Below are 22,588 nucleotides of genomic sequence, written 5' to 3'. Positions count from 1 at the left end.
GTTTCTCCTGAGAAGTTCTTATAGTTACTTAAATGGATTAAATATTGCGTGTTTTCTTACACCTGGTTTAAAAAAACTGCTTATGATCTCCACATAGTAAAAAATTCTTAAAGGCACACGACTTAATTTAACATACGTAGAAGCCTAGAAGACATAGCATGTATCTCACTATGAGCTTTAGAAGGCACATAGTGGATTTGGTAATGATATTGGCAATAACTTCCTTTTCCTAACATTTTATATTTACAAAATTCTTAAATTTTGTGTGCATAATAAGGTCGCATAAGGGATGAGATCATCATCCACCCATTTTGATGGTTAAGAAACTGAAGCTTGAAGTGTTTATGTAACTTAGCTGTTCAGAGGCAGAAGCAGTGCTTAAACTTTGCTCTCTTATTCTAAGCAAGTGCTTTTTCCATGAAGCAAATTACTAGATGACATGGCCCTTTGGGGAACTTCAATTGTTATGACTAGATAAACTTAGTAGTGCCTAAGTATAAAGCTGGCTGGAACCTTTCACATCACTGTGGTTGAATGGATAATATCAGGAATGGGATGAAATGATTCTGGTTAGATTCCCGGCTTCATCACTTATCCGGAGATCCTCGTCCTTAAGAAGAAAAATTTATCTGAGGCACCTGGGTGACACAGTTGATTAAGCGTCTCTTGATTTCAGGTCAGGTCATGATCTCACAGTTTGTGAGATCGAGGCCTGCATAGATCCCTGCCTGGGATTCTCCCTCTCCCTCTCTCCCTCTGCCCCTTCGCTCTTGCCATGCTCTCTCTCTCTCTCTCTCTCTCTCTCTCTCTCTCTCTCTCTCTCTCTCTCTCTCTGTCTCTCTCTCTCTCTCTCTCTCTCCCAAAACAAACAAACAAACAAACAAACATTAAGAAAAAGAAAATGTTATCTTTCTAAAGATAACATGAAGGTAATGTATGTGAAAGTCTTTGTAAACGAATAAAGCTCTTTATATTTATTTTAGATTCTTATTAATAACCAGTCTGATTTTCTCCAATGGTATTGCTAAGCAAAACAACAAAACTTATGTTAGCTTCATATTTTTATTTTTCTGTCTCAAAAGAAATGACCCTGTGTGCCTTTTAAATTAAGCAATTTCTCTTTAAGCATCGTTTTATTTTCATATTTGTCAAGAGAAACCACAGTATTCTGTAGATGTTCCTACTTTAGCCACTAAGTGAAAGATATTTTAACCTATGCTGTATAATTTCAAAATACCATGGGATTAAGAATTAAAATTGCTGTTAATCAACTACAGTGGTTAATGTGAAACTGTCCAATAACAGGATATTAAATTTCAAAGAATTGAGATACAATAAATATAGTAAGTGCTAAAATTGTATTGTGCAGTTTAATATTTGCTAACATCTCCTAAAACTGTTGAACCAGGATCCTAAGCTTCTTTTGTGACAGGTCCTTAACTGAGGCCTTGTAATCACTGTGAATGCTGATCATTCACTCAGAATGACACTGGTTGTAGATATTTCTAGCAATGTGGACTCTGGGTGTCATTAGGATTTGAGAGATCCCATTTTCTAAGTAATAATAAAATGATATAATTTTGTATTTGTCTTCCTTTTGAATCACCACGTTATCTGTTTTTATTTTCAGAAATATTCCTTTTTTGCGCTTCTTACTGATGTCTTGGAAATTGAAATTAAAGACAAATTTGCCAAGAGCCGTCCAATCATCAAGCGTTTTCTGGGGAAACTAACCATTCCAGTCCAGAGGTTGCTGGAGCGGCAAGCCATTGGGTAATCAGCCCCCACTTGGAGGGATCTTGTTGAGATTAGTTTGCATAGAGGCGACTGAAATGAAACTTTGTAGTCCTAGGACTTATCTTAGTGATAAGAAGTGGTAAGGTAATTCCTTTAAAATTAAAGTGTTCGTATACTCATTAAACTGTGCGGGACAAAAGGCTCTGTTTTCATTATATACCTTTTTTTTTTGTTTGTTTCTGTTTATTGTATCTGTCTTTTCCAAGATGTGCTTACCATTAGCATGTCAGTGTCAGATGTCATAGTACTAAATTGTTTTTGAGGATATTGAAATCTTGCAGTAAAAGCTTCTCCCCAGAGCCGGATTCCAGCGTCAGGTCGACAGCTCCCTTATCCTAATTAATCCCATCCAGACAACTCGTTATTCCTGAAAAACAAAACCACCTTGTTTCAGGGCCATTTAAAACAAGACCTTGACTCACGGGAGATATTATAGTAGAGCTCCTACCTGCACGTTCACTCAGGCAACTAAAGTTTACTCACTGAGAGAATTTAAAAATGTGATTTCATGTCTGTTTTCTTTCTATGAGCTTTTTGTAAACTGTGAATAAAGTAGTTAAGAAATCATAACATCGCTTATCATAAATGGTAGGTATATTTTTGCTTGGTAGTTTCCAACAAACTCAATAACACTGCTGCTCCGAGGTAGCACTCAGGGTACTTTTCTTGTATCTTTTTCATCGTAGGCAACATTGTGAACATACTGCAACAGTAACAGTGGTAGTGGTGATGGGGCATCTTGTTTTGTATCTTTTTCACTGTCAGAACATGAACAAATGGTAGTGGCAGTAACAGTAGCAGCAGCAGCAGACTATAAGTAGTAGCAGCAGAAGTAAAAAATAGAAGTAAACAGTGTAAGAAGATGCTGAGAGCTTATTCTGTGTCAGGGTTAGACGTTCCTCGTTCCTCGCATAAGCCCCCGTAATCTTCTCAACAGCTCTGGGAGGTAAATAATGTGATTACACCCATTTCAGAGATGAGGAATGTGAGGCTAGCAAGCAAGAGGCAGAGCTGGGATGCGAGTTCAGATCCGTCTGCTCTAGATCCTGGCAGCGCCCTAAGGACGGGCAGGTGATATTATTCCAGCTAACTAAGGAAGGCTGGTCATTCACATTCACTCTGTAACAAATGAACTGTTCTGTTTCGGCAAGTCATAATTTACTTGGGCATTAGTTTCCTCATCTGAAAAATACAGTGTTGCGATCAGTGGATCTCAAAGGCCCCTTCAAAATCTGAAACTAAGAGATTCTAATGGATTGTAATTCTCTGGCTGTCAGAGACCATGAAATGTGTGGTTGAGCCAGGACACATGAAGTAGAAATATTATACTGAAATCTTAGCAGCCTGATTTATCTGATAAAAGCTAGGAAATCACAATTATTGCTTCTGGTAGAGATACTATACTTGAGGAAGTTTTTTAAAAGTTATTTTTAGGATTTCTAGAAAGTGAAAGATTTTAGACAGTCAGAATTAACTAGGGTAAATACAGTATATCTGTCATTTAATGTATATAATTATAATCATATAATTTATATCTCACGCTTGCTAAAAGTATGAATTTATGTACACCAGTAAGAATGATCAAGGCAAAATAAAACCTTTTCAGTGCATGAAACTGTTGTTGACTTGTTGGCTTTTCATTTCAGCTGTTAAACAACTGGACACTTAGAGAACTGCCAGTCATGAATTTATGTGCACTGGAAGGAAGTCCAGCATGAATTTGTAAAATACTGGAATTAAGAAATGTTTCTGTATAAGTATATTTAAAGCATTGCCTGATACAGATACTTGGGGATTTGCTTTATTAGATAAGAATGACACTACATACTAGTATATCAGCTATTAACACCTAAATGTGTATTCCTGATCTGATGATTGCCTTCCATCAAGTGATTAATTCATCTTGAAAAGTGCTGGGTTCTCATTACTTATATGTTTGGTAGATTGCAATCCTCTGAGGTAGTTGAGGTTTTACAGAATGTGGTTTGTAGAATGAGATAGAATCCTTACTAAGTGCCTATTTTGAAGGCATTTGTTTGAATGTAACATTTTACAGGGTGGCCTGCGTTTGTCCAAAATGCAGATCACTTTCCCATGCTTTGTCAACCCCTCTGATTACATTAGAAAGAGAATGTCTCAAGTAGTGAGAGTACTTTGGCACTTATTCTTTGCAATTATGTATCATAATGATATATAATATATTGCTCACAACAGTATATCACAGGAAGAGACAGGATGAGTCAGGTAAGACTGGGTAAGAACGAGAAGGCAGGTGACTCTTCCGACAGGCACTCAGCAAGGGACGAAACCCTTGACTCGGAATCTCCCAGGAGGGAAGATTTCCTGTATTTATAGGTTGAATAGTTGAATTGAGTTATCTTGCCAGTTTGGTAAATAAACAGTACTAACGCTTGTTAAAATCCTTCTTTCCAAGTAAAGAGTCTCATTTGTTAATTAATTTATTCAACAAATATGTGTGTATGCATATTTAGTGTCTTCTAAATGTTAAGCACTGTGTTTGGTATCGGGGATATGCCAGTGAGCAAAACAGATGGATGCAGTTCTTTTCTTACAATTCCTACTAAACACTTATTTCCTCACTAAAATCCATCACTTTTATAAATCTTCATCATCAACCTCAATACCTTAATTTTACTGGCTGAGGAGGAGAAGAGGAGGGTCAATTTATTTTTAACAAAGAAATGAAGATTCTATTTTTGCCAGGACTTAATGCCCAAAGAGATGGGCGAGGAACCACAGTGTTAAAGGCAGGTCTGTGTAATGTGCTGCTAGATTCATGCATCAGTGGGCAAAGATCAAGAACCTCTGTGTGTTAGGTGCTATCTAAATACTGGGAAGTCAGTGGTAAGAGAAAGAAAGAGATGCCCCTGCTATTATGCAGATTACAATCATTATATAACGTTATTTGAACACTCTAATGTAAAAGTAACGTAACCATGTCTAGTAGTAAGAAATGCCTGTGTATCCCTTTGCAGAATTTTTTGTAAATACCAGTTGAAGCAGGAAAAGCATTATAAAAGCAGGCACGTTTCGATGAACCATGAGTAAATTATGTCATTAAAATGCATGCTCCTGAAAGCAGCCTAGAACCACTGGGAATATGTAAAGTGAGATGGTAGTATGATGACTACAGAGCAGGGGCTTCTGTGTCAGATGAATCTGTGATCTCATCCTGGGTCTGTCGTCATTACTAGTCTGGCCTCGGACAACCCACTTACCCTCCCCACACCTTGGTTTTCTGTTCTAGAAAACAGAGCCAGCGCCTGCCTCACGCGGTTGCTGAGAGATGGTATATGCACAGCCCTTAGCTGAGTGTGCCTGGCACACATCATGCACTCAAAGTGGGAAACCAAAGTGTCAGTTGAGAAAGAAAATATGACAATGTTTCTAGGGAAGAAAAGCAAAAGAAAGAAGAAAAGGAAATCATCTTACAGTTTTAAGAAATTCTCATGAAGTCAAAAGACTAACAGCTGAAGTGGGGTTTTATAGTAGCCTGTGCTCTTTTAAATGGATGACATCCATTTGGAATTGTGCCAAGAAGGTAGAGACGAACAAACAAAATAGTTACATACATTCATAACAAATGGCAGACCAGAGGCTCTAAACTGTACGGTGGTGCAGGTATTAGGTAGAGGCATTGTTTTCCTTCTGAAGTTGCCAGTAGAGGGCAGTGTGAGAGCAGAGATGGCGTGATTTGGTATCCCTTTGATTATTTTCCTTAATTAAGAATACATCAGATTCAGAATGAAAGTTGCTTCCTACAAGGTAATGATGTAATTGCATTTGACTTTGATCAAACAAATGCAGAATTACAAAAGATTTGACACCTCCATCCTTAAGGAGGCTGGTAGCTGGAGCGGGGGGGGGGGGGGGGGCCAAGATGGGGCCCTGGTGTGGTTCCCTCGAGTACGCCTCTTAGTGAGGCAGCAAGATGCCACCACAGCAGCCCATCTAGCTTCTCCACTGGCATCACTCACAGCGCACACTGGGAATCAGTTGATAGCCAGGCCCCCCCAGTGTGAGGGCCAGCCGCTCCAGCCCCCTTGCTCTACAGGTAAGGAAGGGAGGTTCAGCGGCCCCCTTGCCTCCCATAGCTGGAGCAGCTGTCAGAGGCAGCCGCTTCTCCCCCCGCTGTCTCCTGACTTCAAGTACAGTAGCATGGTGCCCTCCATGCCGCTCTGTGATGGTCCTTCCCTGTTGTGTGCTTGTAGGATCGGTTTCTTCCAATTGTGCTAAATGCTAAGGAACGAGGCCCTCTGTGCCTTTATACCTGAGTCAAAAAATACCAAAAACCGTAGGGCTTTCACAGCTCCTTGATGACCTTCAAAATATGCTTTTCTTGGTCACTGTTAGCAGTGATGTGATACTGTGTTGCATTTTCTGCTTACAGAGTTCTTTTCATCCTGGAGTTTATAAGTATTCCCTTGTGCCAATGAATCGTATTACATTGGACTATCTATACCGTGCCTTTGAGCCCTTTATTTTCTTTTGAGTCTGAAAGTTTTAAGAGAAATGTGTAAGATTTAGGGGTGGCCTGCTGAAGGAGGTGAAGGCTGACACCAGTGTATTTCTCCTCTTACAGGGATCAGATGCTCAGCTACAACCTTGGCCGAAGGCTTCCTGCTGACCACGTGAGTGGGTACCTCCAGTTTAAAGTGGAGGTTACATCTTCTGTGCATGAAGGTGAGATGTCTGGATGAGTACATCGCTGTACCAAAAACTGTTCGGTCTTACTCAGTTGTCAGTTTGCATGTGAATAGAGTTGAATTTGTGTCCTGTTCTGAAAATAAGATAGCTTTTAAATGATTCCTGCCAAAGTTTTCCAAGCAGATATGAAAGCTTGTTTATCAAAAAATATCTCTTAGGTTTATGCCTGCATTTGGAAACCAGGCTATAGAATTTCTAGTAATAGTGAACATATAGAATTCCTGTGTCAAAGTGACCAACTCATTTAGTCGTGAGTGGCTAATCTTAGCAAGTCAGTAATACCGTGAAGAGACCTTAATGGGATGATTGAATTCGTTGAACTGATTGGTGGTAAAGGAATAGGACGTTAAAAGTTTGTTATTACCACTTTGTTTTCATCAATGCCGTTTTCCCCTTCAGATGCTTCTCCAGAAGCTGTTGGCACAATACTTGGAGTCAATACTGTGAATGGAGACCTAGGAAGCCCTTCTGACGAGGAGGACGTGCCGGGGGGCCATCATGACAGCACGCTTTGCTCTAATGGGCCAGTTTCTGAGGACAGTGCTGCTGATGGGACCCCCAAGCATTCTTTCAGGACTAGCTCTACTCTGGAAATAGACTCAGAGGAATTAACCTCTACTTCTTCAAGGACCTCACCTCCCCGAGGACGTCAGGATTCGCTCAATGATTACTTAGATGCTATTGAACACAATGGCCATTCCAGGCCAGGCACGACTACCTGCTCGGAGAGGTCCATGGGAGCCTCTCCAAAACTAAGGAGTAGTTTTCCCACCGACACGAGGCTCAACGCAATGCTTCATATCGACTCAGATGAAGAGGACCACGAGTTCCAGCAAGACCTGGGATATCCGTCTTCCTTGGAGGAGGAAGGAGGGCTAATAATGTTCAGCAGAGCGTCAAGAGCTGATGACGTGAGCCTGACATCGCAGACCAAGCCAGAAGACAACCCAGTGGAGATTGAGGAAGCCTCCACAAATGAGGCTGCTTCCTTTGAGGATAAGCCAGAACATCTTCCCGAGCTTGCAGAGGGCTCCTTACCCTCGGGCCCAGTCCCAGATGAAAGTGAAGGTGGCCCAGAGTCTCAACCAAGCGCTGAGCAGGGCAGCACCGAAGTGTGTGGCTCTCAAGAGGTGGATCAGCCCACGAGCGGGGCAGACACAGGGACTTCCGACACGTCGGGAGGCAGCCGCAGGGCCATCAGTGAGACCGAGTCCCTGGATCAGGGGTCTGAGCCTTCCCAGGTGTCCTCTGAAACAGAGCCCAGTGACCCTGCCAGGACAGAGAGCGTGAGCGAGGCCAGCACCAGGCCGGAAGGCGAGAGCGACCTGGAGGGCGCCGACAGCTCCTGCAATGAGAGCGTTACCACGCAGCTGTCCTCGGTGGACACGCGGTGCTCATCTCTTGAGAGCGCACGGTTTCCCGAAACCCCAGCCTTTTCTTCTCAGGAGGAGGAAGATGGAGCCTGTGCAGCAGAGCCCAGCAGCAGTGGCCTCGCTGAAGGGTCACAGGATTCCATACGTACTCCCAGTTCTTTACCTGTGGTGCAGGTGCCCGCTGGAGAGGAGGAAGGGGCAGGGGCAGACTCGGCCCCTTTACCTAACCAGGAGGAGGTCGGGGAGGTCTGGCAGCGGAGGGGGAGCTTGGAAGGAGCTGCTGCTGCTGCTGAGAGCCAGCCCCAGGAAGAAGGGGATGCCGGAGATGCCCACGGGGCTTGTGAAGGGGCCACTGCCCAGGAGGAGGGCGCCACCGGAGGTAGGATGTACAAGACAGTACGGCTCTTGGCTCAAGCATACTGCTTAAAGAGAAGTTTTGTCCCTCGATGTAAATTATACTCACATGTTCTCTGAGTTCTTCACCTTGGGGTTCAACAGTTAGCTTTTTTTTTTTTTTTAATGGATCTTCTCTTTTTAAATTAAGAGGCTTGTGAAATAGCAATCTTCAGATTTTAATCATGAATCTCCAGTGGGACCTGAGGTTGTAGACACAAAACCAAACAGGCGAGTAGCTTTCACATCAGTGTAATCTGCAGGGGTTTGCAGGAACATCGTAAGTCACTCTTCTTTATATAAAACCTTCAAAACAGAACTTCATATGTACTTTGCATCAAGTGTAATATTTTTGACTTCTGCAGTATGGAAAAAGTGAACTAAGTTAGGTGATGCGTTCGGACACTTGAAGAAAAGGCTATTTTTAGTATCTCAGGATGCCAATTCACACATAAAATTTGTATTATGTCTCAATGAATGTGGCTTGGTAGAATGTTTCCTTTGAAATGTTCTATTATAGATGTATCAGAAAGGCTGAGGATAATTTCAAATGCCTAAATAGCATAGAATCAGAAATAGGAATGATTTATTTATTCTGTAATTTATTTTTCTACCTAAATTATCCCCTTCTCCTCCTCTTCTTTTCCTTTTATTTGTGTTTTTGTTTCCTTCATTATCTTGTGGCCATTATGTGACCCTAAAGCATTAGTGCATGAGCGGGTCCAGCCAGGGTGGAAAAAGGTGGGGGAGGGAAGGGATAGGTGCAGAGGGACATTTCTCTAGAAGACCCTCTTCTGCCTAAGCATTCATCTCCTCTTCTCTTCTTTTGTTTCTGGGTCCTCATATGGAAAATGAGAGACCCTAAGGAAAGAAAAGAGACTAGCTCCAAGATTTATGTTAGGTGGTTTTTGTTTGTTTGGTTGGTTGGGTTTTGTTTTTTTTTACAAGACTGTTTTGATACTAAAGAGGAAAACAATACCCAAGTGCCTTTTTCTCTTTAATCCTAGGTTCTCAAGCCAATGGCCACCAGCCATTGAGATCACTGCCTTCAGTACGCCAGGATGTTAGCCGATACCAGAGGGTGGACGAGGCTCTTCCCCCAAGTGAGCGCCTGTGAACTAAGGGGTTCACCTTGATCAGAGGGTGCAAGGATGGTGGGCAGATCCTTTCCACAGAACCTAAAAGATGGAAACCCACTCCCTGAGAGGAAGGGACCTTGGGGCTGCCACTTGACATAGCAGATGTAGTCTGGAAAGTGCTAAGCTGGTGACTCCTCTCTGGCACTGTTCTGCTGAACGAGCGGGCAGCTGGGGGAAAAGTAAATACTGTAATGCCCACAGAGTAAATATTGTAATTGAGGAAACAGATCCAGATATTTGGGACAATTGGTTTATAACAGAAACTTTTTAAAATTATGCCTAATGGCAGCAAGAATTTTCAGTTAGTAGACAAATGGGTACAATCTCTTAGCAAAGCCTCACTCTATGGAATATATTTCTCTCCACTTAACAGCATTTTAAATCATTAAATACAGGGCTCTGATTTTTTCCTTGGGGATATGCAGAGAACTATTCATAATTTCAGAAATTGGTCTACCATTTATTTGGCACGTGACAATTACTGGGGATTTGAAATATATGTTATTTCTTTCACTTTCATTTTTCACTTTGAAGGAGGGATGGCTGAGAATGAGGGATTCTGGGAAATAGTTATGCAACCTGTATCCAAAGGTTAGAGTGATATGGCCAGTCATAATCTGGACATAATTTAAACTCTGTTATAAAGTGATATTGCTCTGTAAGAGCAAGCATTTTGATGAACAGTAACAAAGCTCAGTAAATACTGCTTGTAGGAACGTACTGGAGTATATATCTTTCTGCCTTATTGCTTTTCCTTCTTATTCACCCTCTCTACTCTCCCATCTTATATGTGACCATAGCAAGAAGCTGATGCCCTTGGCTTTCAGTATTTTAAAAGTGGTGGGGCAGAAAGGTGGAGATGCAGGAGTATGCATTTATAGAGTTAAAATGCTGAGTGCTTTGTTTTGAGGAGTGTTAACAAAAAAGCTGAATGGTACTATGATAATAGGCCAAAATATTGGCTTGATCCTTTGGAAATTCTGTTACGTACAGTTCCTTCCCTTGTTCATATATTTCAATAATTGAGGGTGGTTACTTATAGGAAGTATGTATTTTAAGCAACTTTTAAAAATAGACCAAGGGATTAATTAACCATTGTATCATTTTAAGCAGATGGGAGAACAAAAATATCCTTATTGCTTGCCCTTGGAGAAAAGATTAGAGGCAGAAAAGGAAAGTATTCCTCGGAGATGCTTCGATATAATAGGAAAAAATGAGTTGGGAACATGAGGAGAGAATTCTGGAGGGCTTTCTTTATATGTGTATGTGGATTGATAGTAAGTCATTCGAATTTTAGAGGCATTGCATCACATCAGGGTATAGATAAATGGCATCTTCCTGGCCACATCTAATTGCTCTGAATTTTGTTGAACCATAATTTTGGTTTTCAGATTATAACTAATAAAGACAGGTACTTTCCCGCTGAAATTATGACCACTGTTTGTGGTATTTCAATGCACTTATTTAAGTACTGATATTTGCATTACACAGAACGTATTTTAGGATTAATAAAAAACAACTGGCAGTTTATTTTAATAGGTTGTTATCTCCCACAGCAAAGAAGGAATTTAATAGTATATCTAATTTAATGAATGACTGATGAAGAGGAGAAAAATTCTTTTTTTTTTAAGTTTATTTATTTATTTTGAGACAGACAGTGTACAAGGAGGGGCAGAGAGAGAGGGAGAGAGAGAGAGAATCCCAAGCAGGCTTTGCACTGTCAGCCCAAGGAGCCCGATGCTGGGCTCGAACTAACGAACCCGTGAGACCATGACTTGAGCCGAAACCAAGAGTTGGGTGTTTAACCAATGGAGCCACTCGGGCACCCCAGAGGAGAAAACTTTCTAATTCCTCTTATGCAACTTGCAAATACGGGGGTTTATATTATCAAGGAGAGGTTACAGATTACGGTCAGAGCATGCCTGATTACTGTCCCCACACTGAGCATGCCTGATTACTGTCCCCACACTGTTTTGCCCTCTCCTACTCCTGTGTCTGTCTCTTCTTTTCAATAGTTTATTTAATCACGTGGCTGCCCTGCTAGTTGTCTATCCCCAACCTAGTCAGTTCTCTGCCTTCCTTTCCTAACCAGGCGACTCTACTACAGCCTCTGACTTTGAGCTATGGCATTCCATATTCCACACTGTCATGTGCATTCTGCCTTCGTGCAGCATCTCCCAGGAGGCTCAGCTAAGGGGCACCTGCTTGGAGTGTACAGATGAGTCCATCCCTTAAATGACCTGGCTGAGTTATTTTAAGGCTAAGAGTTGTATTTTAAAAAAAAAAAAAAGTTTATTTATTTGAGAGAGAGAGAGAGAGTCAGAGAAAGAGAGGGGAGAGAGAATCCCAAGCAGGCTCTGCAATGTCAGTGCAGAGCCCAACGGGGCTCAATCTCACGAACCGTGAGATCATGACCTGAGCTGAAATCAAGAGTCAGATGCTTAACTGACTGAGCCACCCAGGTGCCCCTTAGAATTGTACTTTTAACACTATTAATTATAATACTTCAAACTTGCATGGTGCTTTACAGTTTACAGAGCACTTTTACATGGTTTTAAAATTTTTATTCTTTGTTACATTTTTGTGGGGTAGGTTAAGTGGATCAATGGGTAGAAATTGGCTAAAATGATTTGTTCATTTTATAGATGGAGAAACTGAAGCCCAGATAAATTAAGTAACTTGTTTAAGATCCCATACTAGTAAAAGTTGGGGCAGTCTTAAGCCTTCCTTCTCTATTAGATATTCTGATCTAAGATTAGACTGTTGTGTGGGTTGATGAGTATAAATTCTAAAAGTTTACTTAGCAGCAAAGGTAGTGGCTTATATTGTGGTATGTTATCTATCAGGTGCAAACAACATCTTAAATCAGAGGCTTTGGAGGTTTCACTGAATCTTTATTATATTGTAGTGTTTTGAGGCCAGACCTAGGAAGGCTCAAAAAGTGCTCAATTTTCTCTCTTTTTGCCCCAGCTAATCAACTGACTAGCTGATTTATTTTGAGAGAGAGAACTCAGCAGGACTCTTACCTAGGAGCCCCTGAAGTGTAAGAAAAGCAGTTGTAGTGACCATACGAGCATAGCCCAGACAGGTTTGCTCTGTTAAGCATCTGTATCAGACTCAGAAGCACTTTTTCTTCCTCCCAGCCAGGTAGGGCCGGCTACTGACACATTGTGTCTTAGACTTTGATACCCCCCTCACCCCCATTATTGATTTTTTATTTTCCTAATTGTTTTTGTTATTTGAGCTTACTTTCACCTTAAAAATACTTATGTATTACCATATGGCGAGGAAACCACCCAGCAAACTTGTGCTTCTCTCTGAAGATTTACAAACTCAGCTAGGGGGATTCAGTGGTGTCCCTTGCTGTACTGCTTCCTTGTTACAGCTGATCACGTGGTGGTCTATGCATCAGTGTTATAACTTAGTCTCTGAACATCTCTTTGAGCTCTTCTTATGGACGGCAGTTCTCCTGGCTTTTCTGCTGCTTCTTCCAGTCTTACTCCTCCTGTCTCAGGATCGGGGAACTCGATCTTTGTCTTGGACTGACAAAGGCTGCACAGCTGTAACGATGTTCGACCAGTTGTTTTCACAGCCTTACCCTTGCTTTAGGCCATGGATCCTGCGATAGGACCTTGTGGACTGGGTAACTCTAACCTCTGACTGACAGATGGTCTAATGGTCCCTACAACGTCCTAAGAACCACCCCCTCCCGCCCCCACAGCGTCCTAAGGGCAGCTTGGCAGTATGGAGAGCCTTTGGCTTAAATCTGAATATGCACTGAGCACTAAGAATGTGCTTATCTTCTTCTGAGGTGATTGATGGTGCTGGCAGCTGGAGGCAGTTCAGGCTGAAGCCCACCAGAACATCATCAGCAAGACAAATCTTGGTCATTTTAGCATTAACATAAGTGGAAAGAAAAAAGAATGGCCCGCTTAGCCCCTTCTGAAAAATGATTTTATTTTTCCTCCTGGGTCCAATATAATTGTCACTTAATCCCTTGCTGCACTGGGGACAATAAAGAACTATCGAGTAAGTGTTTTCCCTCTAAAAGGGTAGGAATAGGATTAGATACAAGATGAACAGTCTGGATTAACAGATGAACAGTCAGACTCTTGTAGGATCCCAGGATTATTGCCATGTTGTTAGGATTAGTGTATTATTTAGGTGGTGGCTTCCAATGGGCAGGTCTGGAAGAACGCAGGAGAATGTTTATCATTCTTTGGGGTTGTGCACTTTCATTATTAAAGCATCCTTTGACATGAAGGTTTAAAAAGACAGCAGTGACTCTGAAAGGTATAATTAATCTCACTTTCTACTATGTTCAAGGCTAGGAGCTCTTATTTTCTAAAGCTTAAAAGTTAGTTTTATGAGAGGAGAATTGATGTTTTTTTTTTATTTAAAAAAAATTTTTTTTCTTGATGTTTTTATTTATTTTGGAAGGAGACAGAAACAGAACATGAGCGGGGGAGAAGCAGAGAGAGAGGAAGACACAGAATCTGAAGCAGGCTGCAGGCTCTAAGCCGGCAGCACAGGGCCCGACACGGGGCTCGAACTCACGAACTGTGAAATCATGACCTGAGCTGAAGTTGGACACTTAACTGACTGAGCCACCCAGGCACCCCAAGAATTGATGCTTTTAATCTAAAAGCTACTTTCTTTAAAAATTGACCCACCATATTAAGGCCCACCATATGCATTTGTTTGAGAGATTTATAAAAACTTTTTGTTCAAACATAGTGTACACACAGAAAAGAGCACATTCTCCCTGCTGAATTCTCCCAAACTGAGGGCATGTGTGCACTGGATGCCATGTCACTGGCACCCAGAAGTCTCTTTGTGCCCCCTTCCGATTACTGACCCCCACTCCTGAAGGGGAAGTGAACCTTCCATGCTGGCCCTCAAGTCACAGAGAAGTTAACTTGCTTTTGTACTTGGTGCAAACGGTTACCTCCTTGAGTGTCAAAATAAGGAAAAACTAATCTTTTAAACGTTGTTGTCCAACGTCTATCGCAAAGCTTAATTTTTTCCTCAGAAGTACCTTTAGTTCGTTATAACCTCATTATCCCATCATTTGGTGGAGATACCATGGTGGTTATAATTTCTTATAGTTGATTTATACATTTACTTCACAATGTTCAGGTTCTTCATCTTTCTTTCTTGTTTTTAATGTTTATTTATTTTGAGAGAGAGCACAAGCATGAGTGGGGAAGGGGGCAGAGAGAGGGAGAGAGATTCCCAAGCAGGCTCCATGCTATCAGCGCAGAACCCAATGCCGGGTTCGAACCCACAAACCGTGAGATCATGACCTGAGCCTAAATCAAGAGTCGGATGCTTAACTGACTGAGCCCCTCAGGTTCTTCATCTTTCTAAACCCAGTTACAACTAATTCCAGGCCTACTCATGATTCTCTCACCCCCTTGGTTCTTGTGGTTTACGAGGCCCCTGAAATGTCATTCTATCTAGTCATTGATCTTCTTGCCGATCTCAGTGCTCTCTGAGATGTGTTCCTTTCTTCACCTCATTGCCAGCTGGACAGACAGTCCACTGGGGGCCAAGGTCTAGTGTGAAGGGACTGAGAAAGAAGCATTTTGAGATGAGGAGGGATCGAAGGGATGACCCCTGCTTCCTTCCCACATATGCTGATTATGAAAGTTGAAAATGTGTAAGACCTTCCTTGTTCTACCTCCCTCTGGTGCCCTGCTGAGGGATTAATGCTGCGACAGTAGCCTTTGGTATATACTTTGACACACTTTCTAACTCTGACTTCCCCTTATTGTGCACCTATTTAAAGGGGGCACAGGGCATCTGTGAGTCCACTTCCTCCTGGATTCCAGTTCAGAATATTTAGGCTGAAGTTTAGTTTCTTGTAAGCCTGCACTTCATGACCTCTTAGAAATTTAGCATGAGCTCCATGGGTTTACCTGGTAAATTAGCTGCTTTAAATTCTTAGAAATTTATGTCCGTGTTCCTCAAATTTTAGTGCGTCTAGAAGTCACTTGGGGAGGTTCTCAAAAATGTAGATAAGTGAGTCCTAGCTTCAGATAGTCTGGTTTTACAGACCTGAGGTTTGTCCTGGGAATCTGCATTTATATTGGTCCTCAAAGTGATTCCGACATGTGCTGTCAGAGTCCCAAACTTTGAGAAACGTTTCTGTAGATAACAGTTTTCAAACTCTTTCACTGAAGCTCTTTATGAAAATGAAGTCTTATGTGGAAGACCAGTAGGCACAACAGATAATACAGGGGGGCTGCAATGGCTAACATGGTGTTGGCAGATAGTTCTGGAGCCCCAACACTCAGCATCCCAAAGCCCCTGGCTTTATAAGGCTAAATTAATTAGAGTTTAGTTTGCAAATTCTGGCCTAGACATAAGATGTTGACAGGTTCTTACTGAACCTAATGTAGAAAAATGGGTGTCGTTTTGAAGATTCTTATAATTTTAGAACTGAAAGAGACCTTAGCAATGTATAATTCTGCCCTCTAATTTTTCAGGTAAAGAAACTGGTTCATAGAGGTGTAATGAGTTGTTGAAGGTGTCGTAGCAAAAGTGTGACAAAGCCATGGCCAGAAACCCCAAGCCTTCTTCCCGATTTGGTGCACTACATATACACACATCTCGGTACACTGTTCTCAGGCTCATGGCGCACTGATGATATACCCCATTGTACATTGTGGCAAGACAAGGAAGTAAATGCCAAGTTCCCAGTCTTCTAATCCTGCCTGTCTGATTTTATCATGATCTCTGAAAAAAAAACTTTGATGTTGGGCAATGAGTTCTTAATATGGTTGCTTGTACCCAGAACAAACCAGGTCCAATATAAAAATTTATAAGATGTAAAATAACCATACCCACCTCTCTCCTTTGATAGATACAATAGAGAGCTCATCTTTATGGAGGCTCTTCTACTGTCTTTTTCTCAATGGTAGGGTATTGACCACTTGGGTAAGAATGGATTTTTGTACTTCCTGAACAGGTCAAAGACCTAACATCCTTTCTCAATCCAATGCCAAGTGTCCATTTGAAATCAGGAAGACAACATTACTCTTTATGGGAACTTAAGTAACAACGTCAATTTAAAGCTATGACATTTGTGGGTGCCTGGGTGGCTCAGTTGGTTAAGTGTTCAACTTCGGCTCAGGTCATGGTCTTGTGGTTTGTGAGTTCGAGCCCCGTATCAGGCCCTCTGCTGTCAGCATAGATCCTGCTTCGGATCCTCTATCCCCCTCTTTCTCTGCCCCTCCCCTGCTCTCTCTCTCTCTCTGTCTCTCTCAAAATAAAATAGACATTTAAGACATGACATTTGGTAGGGATAGTCTGTCTTTTTTAATTAATTAGGTTTTTTTTATGTTTTAAGTTTACTTATTTATTTTGAGAGAGAGAACATGAGCAGGAAGGGTGAAGAGAGAGGAAGAGAGAGAGAATCCCAAGCAGTCTCTGCACTGTCAGTGTGAGGAGACTGATGCGGGGCTTGATCTCATGAACCCATGAGATCAAGAGCCAAAATCAAGAGTTGGATGCTTCACTGACTAAGCCACTCAGGCACCCCAGTAGGGGTAGTCTTAATATACATCCAACATCCCGTGTTCTTAGAAAGCACATTTTTGGACTTCTTTTTCTTATTCTTCTCATTGCACACAGAGATATCTTTGTTGAAATACATCAAGGTTATTCCTGGACTTTGTGGAAAGCGAACACAAGAACCATTCTTTGTTATGGTTTCATGTTCTTTAAATTACTCGTCCATTCATTTCATGCTGTGTGCAAGGTATGGTGGTAAATATATTTGGAGATTCCCCACCCCACCTCCACTGTGCTGCCCATGTGACCTCATAGAGACCACGTTCAGTGGGGTAAATTCTTGTCTAGTTTGCTCAAGGAAAAAGTTCTGTGTTTGAAGATAATTTTTTTTTTACTTTCTTCTGTCAGAAAATGGAAAGTATGCAACAATGTTTTCTTTTCTGCCTGAACTGCCAGAAAACCAAAATTTAGAGCCAAATTTTAGTTATACGCTTATCTTGGGAGTTTGGCAGCACCTCTCTTTCTACTTCCTTTAGTTGGTTTCTGTTCTGTTTTTATCCCTCGTTGACCGATTCTCCATTTTTAAAATTGGAAGCTAACTGCAAACAATTTTGGGAGAAGGAATGGCCATTTGTTTTCTTGTGCATTTGGTTTGCGTAGAATATGTGCTTGAATTACCCTGGCTCTAATGAGATGGCATAATTGCTTCTCAAGATCTTTGAGATGGGAAATATGCAAAGAGCAGAGCAAAACAATGGAATAGATCAAAGGGTTTTGGAGAATCATTCCTGAAAAGGCTCTAATGTAGTAACCATTTGTCAGCTTATGGCAGGCTGATCATGAGGTCATTTTGAAATGTCCTATTGATGGGATTGCAGCTGGGGCCAAAGAATTCAGATTTGGCCGGCTGGTTCGTTGTGAGTCTGCGTTACCTTGGAGCATGAGTGGCACTGAATTTGTTTGTCTCTCTGGTGCTTTTTCTCAGCGCAATTTTTCTTTCTCCTGCCATTTGTTATAAATTACCACGTGCTAGGAACAACAAGAACAGATCTTTCCACCTCCCACTGAGGCAGCCCGCAGTGATTGTCTGGTGCTGGCATTCAGGTCTTTCCAACCCTGAGAACTTTGTTGGAATCCTCACTCTGTTCACCTCCAGAGTAAATACCGGAGGAGTCAGGAGCAGGCATGCCTTCCTACTAGTCTCCAGGATTAGACCCATAGTATCTGTTGATAAGCTATGTGATGACATGGGGAGTTTTGAAATAATTGAGCTGCTAAGGAAAAAGTTGCATATTAATTTCAAAAAATATTTTACGCAGAAATGGAAATGTGTAAAGAACTTTGCTGGTTAAAGAATAGATTTCTGCTGTTTTCACATACTGCTATATAAAATCGCACTTTTCAACTACAATCCATTTCAGACTTGTGCCTTTTGAAAAGATCAGCTCATGCTTTGTGTATTTTAATAGAATGGCCTTTTAGAGAGCCACAGAGGAGGTATGTCTGGCTCTGCTTTCTCTGTTTTTGTGTAACATGCACTTAGGTATTTGTTTACAAAGATGAACACAATCAATGATATTGCTTAAACAGAAAATTAAATAATGTTTTAAAACATTGTATTTATTTGAGGTTGGAGGCAAGTAATTACCGTGCTCTGAAAATGTATTCATCTTTGGGAAAACGCAAATGGGAACTTGTAGGTAATGATGCTATTTGATGCCTGGGCTAGCATTATTTTCTTTTGAAGACTACATGTACCAAAATTTTATGTAAATATGCACTTGGAAGGTTCTAGCTATGATTCTTTCATCTACGCTGGAAAAAAAAAAGGAAATCCATTTTTGGTGAAAATGATCATCAATACCAATTTCGATGCAAATACCTGAAGTCTTTGCAGTAGACCAACTACTTGTATTTTTATTTTTACTTATTTTTTAAAGGTTTATTTATTTATTTTTGAGAGAGACAGAGAGAGAGAGAGACACAGAGAGAGAGAGAGAGAGAGAGAGAGAGTGCACGAATGTGCTAGCAGGGAAGGGGTATAGAGAGAGGGAGAGAGAGAATCCCAAGCAGGCTCCATGTTGTCAGCACAGAGCACTACGATCTCATGACTGGGAGATCATGACCTGAGCCAAAATCAAGAGTTGGATGCTTAACCAACTGGGCCTGCCCCCTACTTGTATTTTTAAAATGCTGGCAGTTATACATGAAGATGAGCATTGTGGGCAGATCTGGAAGGATTCTCTACATTCAGAAACTCTTTAAAGGGTTGGTATTACACACACACACACACACACACACACACACACAAACAGTATGTTTACTAACTGATCACAACAGATCATGAAGTGGACTGGGGGAAGTGCCTGATTATACAGTGAGGTATATGTTATTAGCCCCAATTTATAGCATGTCAGGGAAAACACATGCTGAAATTAATGACCCACGTTAATGGCCTCAGGTCCTCTTCTAACCAGCCTTGGTGCATTCCTGCTATTTAGATTGGGAAGCACGCATTGACAGCCACGGCAGGATCTTCTACGTGGATCACGTAAACAGGACCACCACGTGGCAGCGACCAACAGCTCCTCCCGCCCCTCAGGTGCTGCAAAGATCAAACTCCATACAGCAAATGGAGCAGCTGAACCGGCGGTGAGGATGCACGTTTTCACTATGACTGTTAGTGGGTGGTTGGGCTTATTTTTACGTGGGCCCAAGTAGAAAACATGGTTGTCTCTCTTTCATCTTTGCGTGCCCTGTCATTAAGATGTAGCTGGTACCTCTTTTGATTTAGAGACTTTCTTGAATTTATCTTGGTTAAAAAAATAATAACTATATGCATATACCATTTGTTTTCTTGTAGAAAAGAAAGTAATGATGATGCTTTTAATCATCCCAAGGCATTAATTTTTAGCAAAACAGAGCATATACATATATAATTGAAGCCAAATATCTTTCTAAATATCTAGAATCTCCATTCATCATGCCTCATTATTATTTAGCTTTTTAAATGTTGTTCTTTTTTTGAGAACTAATTGCTATGAAGTATAAAAAGTTCTTTTCTTTAACAATATAAGAATTTAGTTTTCTTTGGTTAAGGGCCACAATTTTTTTTTAAGTTTTATTATTTTGTTAGGAAAATGTTCCACAAACAACAGACAGAAGAAATTCAATGCATTGTAATTTACTTTTAAACAACAGATGGCCCAGAAGGTCAGGGAATGGAGGTTTGGGGAGGTAGGCCTGAGGCTGAGAAGATAGTGATGCCTTCTGGGCTCTGGGGGAATGGTTGAGCCTTCTTTTAGAGGCTGCCGTGATGTGATGGTAGGCTCATGATTTCAGATACCAGAGTATTCGCAGAACCATGACTAACGAGAGGCCTGAGGAAAATACCAATGCTATTGATGGGGCAGGAGAAGAAGCTGACTTTCACCCAGCCAGTGCAGGTAAAAGCCTTTAGAATTGTTTGCTTGTTTTTAAAGTTTGTTTATTTATTTTGAAAGAGAGAGAACATGGGCAGTGGAGGGGCAGAGAGAGAGAGAGAGAGAGAGGGAGAGAATCCCAAGCAGGCTCCATGCTGGCAGTGCAGAGCCTTACTTGGGGTTCAATGCCATGATCCGTGAGATCATAAATTGAGCCGAAATCAAGAGTTAACCGACTGAGCCACACAGGTGCCCCTAGGTTGGTTTGGTTTGTAATCTCACAAAAGTAGAAAACAAATAATAAGGATTTCCAAGAAATGAGATTTTCCTTTTAGTGAACTTTTGTTCTTCAATAAGATCTGGTAATCAAATGCAAATGGCAGAATTCACCAGAGACCTCTTCTAATCCTTGACTTTTTGTTAGTGCTAAGAAAAGAACCACAAAACCAAATAGAATATAAATGACTTTAATCTCTGGATCTGTGGGATAGTGGAAAATGATTGAATCTGATCACTTAGAACATCTAAGGATGCATTAAAATGTTAGTAGTGGCTAGAAATGTTCAATTCTATTTTCGTCAGGTCTTATCTATGAAATTTGCATCAAAGAAAAGAGTATTCAGAGAATTAAAATAATAGCAAATGATATAGGCATCCTTTGGTTCTTTTAAAACATAGATGGAAGTGAATAAGTATGTTTCCAGTACATGGAAAGGTTTCCCTAAAAGCCTTTGTGGTCTGCCCCATCTAGATTTCCGACGAGAGAACGTCCTGCCCCACTCTACCTCCAGATCCAGGCTCACGTTGCTGTTACAGTCCCCCCCTGTGAAGTTCCTCATCAGCCCAGAGTTCTTCACCGTGCTGCATTCTAACCCTGTGAGTATCAAACCTAAGAGTTTGTAATGGAAAAAGTCACTGGCCAAAGGAAATTATCCTCATATATGTGATAATGGTAAGAATGACAAGAGCTAATGCTTGCTGAGCACTAAGTGTGTTCCAAGGTCTGTATTAAGCACTATTTATGTTTTAACCCGTTTGGTCCAAAGAAACCTATGAGTTTGATAAAACTCTCATTTTTCCAGATAAAGAAACTGAGGCCCAGAGAGGTTAAATAACATTCCCGAGACACAGGCTTCCATTATGGGATGAATAAATCATGAGAATAAAAGCTAGAGATAGGAAATACAGCCAATGGTATTATAGTAGCATTGTATGGTGACAGATGATGGCTATACTTATGGTGAGCATAGTATAGAGAGTGGGTAAATCACTGTGTTGCACACCTGAAATTAATGTAATATTGTGTGTCAACTATACTTTAAAAAAAAAAACCCAAACAAAAAAAAACATTCCTAAAGTTATACACCTACTAAGTGGTATCATTGGGGTTAAAATGCCAGAGATACTAACTCTAGAGTCTATGCTCTTGATGACCACCTTATTTTGCCTGCAAAAATGTGACTAAATATCTGTGTATTGACAGCAGGCAGTGGTCAGGTCAGTCTTTGAGACTGTGATACATGTTCTCTGCAAGAGAAAATATAAACTTTATACATTGCTGTAATCTGAAAAATAAATCAATGCGTAGAGGAATGTTTTAAAGATATAAGAAGTTTGCATGGAAGTTCAGGGTTTTATTTTTGAGAGGGGGAGGCATGGTGATGTGTTTAGAATGAAGTAGATTTAAATTTTTGTCCTTTTACTCATGTGTCTATTGTTTAGAAACCCTACCTCTGTGATTTTGCTATGGGCCTAAAAATGTTAGTATCAGCTAAAAGAATAAATCTTTTGTTAACCAGAAGATTAAAAAAAAACTTTAGTCCTTCAGTCTTTTAGTTATTGTTCTAAATAGAGAGAAATCACTATGACTCCCTCCTTTGCTTCTTTGCTTTCATTTCCTCAAGCCCTGAGTATTAACCAAAATTACCGCTTTTCCTGATCTTGATTCCTTAACCAAGAAACCCCTCACGTACATACCATCCCCTTGTTTAATTTTTCAGGACAACCAGTCTCTCTAATTCTGCCCACAATTATTTTGGAGTTAAACCTGGATTAGAAAGTTTTTATTTTGCTCAAAAAACATTAGGGGTGCCTGGGTGGCTCAGTCAGTGAAGCGTCCGACTTCGGCTCAGGTCATGATCTCACAGTTTGTGGGTTCGAGCCCCGCGTTGGGCTCTGTGCTGACAGCTTAGAGCCTGGAATGCTCTGGATTCTGTGT

The 22,588-nt window shown here is 41.0% G+C and overlaps 1 protein-coding gene across 7 annotated transcripts in view; it reads left to right on the top strand.

Moving 5' to 3' along the window:
• Positions 1-22,588, top strand: part of HECW2 (HECT, C2 and WW domain containing E3 ubiquitin protein ligase 2) — a 321,506-nt gene that overhangs the window by 192,609 nt on the left and 106,309 nt on the right. For all 7 annotated transcript variants that reach the window (XM_042994961.1, XM_007094709.3, XM_042994965.1 and 4 more), the window contains 7 exons: positions 1,631-1,773; positions 6,401-6,501; positions 6,925-8,277; positions 9,299-9,394; positions 19,450-19,600; positions 20,291-20,394; positions 21,122-21,246. In XM_042994961.1, the coding sequence (XP_042850895.1) occupies positions 1,631-1,773; positions 6,401-6,501; positions 6,925-8,277; positions 9,299-9,394; positions 19,450-19,600; positions 20,291-20,394; positions 21,122-21,246 (2,073 nt within the window). The remainder of the gene's footprint in view (positions 1-1,630; positions 1,774-6,400; positions 6,502-6,924; positions 8,278-9,298; positions 9,395-19,449; positions 19,601-20,290; positions 20,395-21,121; positions 21,247-22,588) is intronic.

The sequence above is a fragment of the Panthera tigris genome, chromosome C1 (genome assembly GCF_018350195.1).
Source record: "Panthera tigris isolate Pti1 chromosome C1, P.tigris_Pti1_mat1.1, whole genome shotgun sequence".
Classification (NCBI taxonomy): domain Eukaryota; kingdom Metazoa; phylum Chordata; class Mammalia; order Carnivora; family Felidae; genus Panthera; species Panthera tigris.
This window is presented reverse-complemented; position numbering and strand designations above follow the sequence as displayed.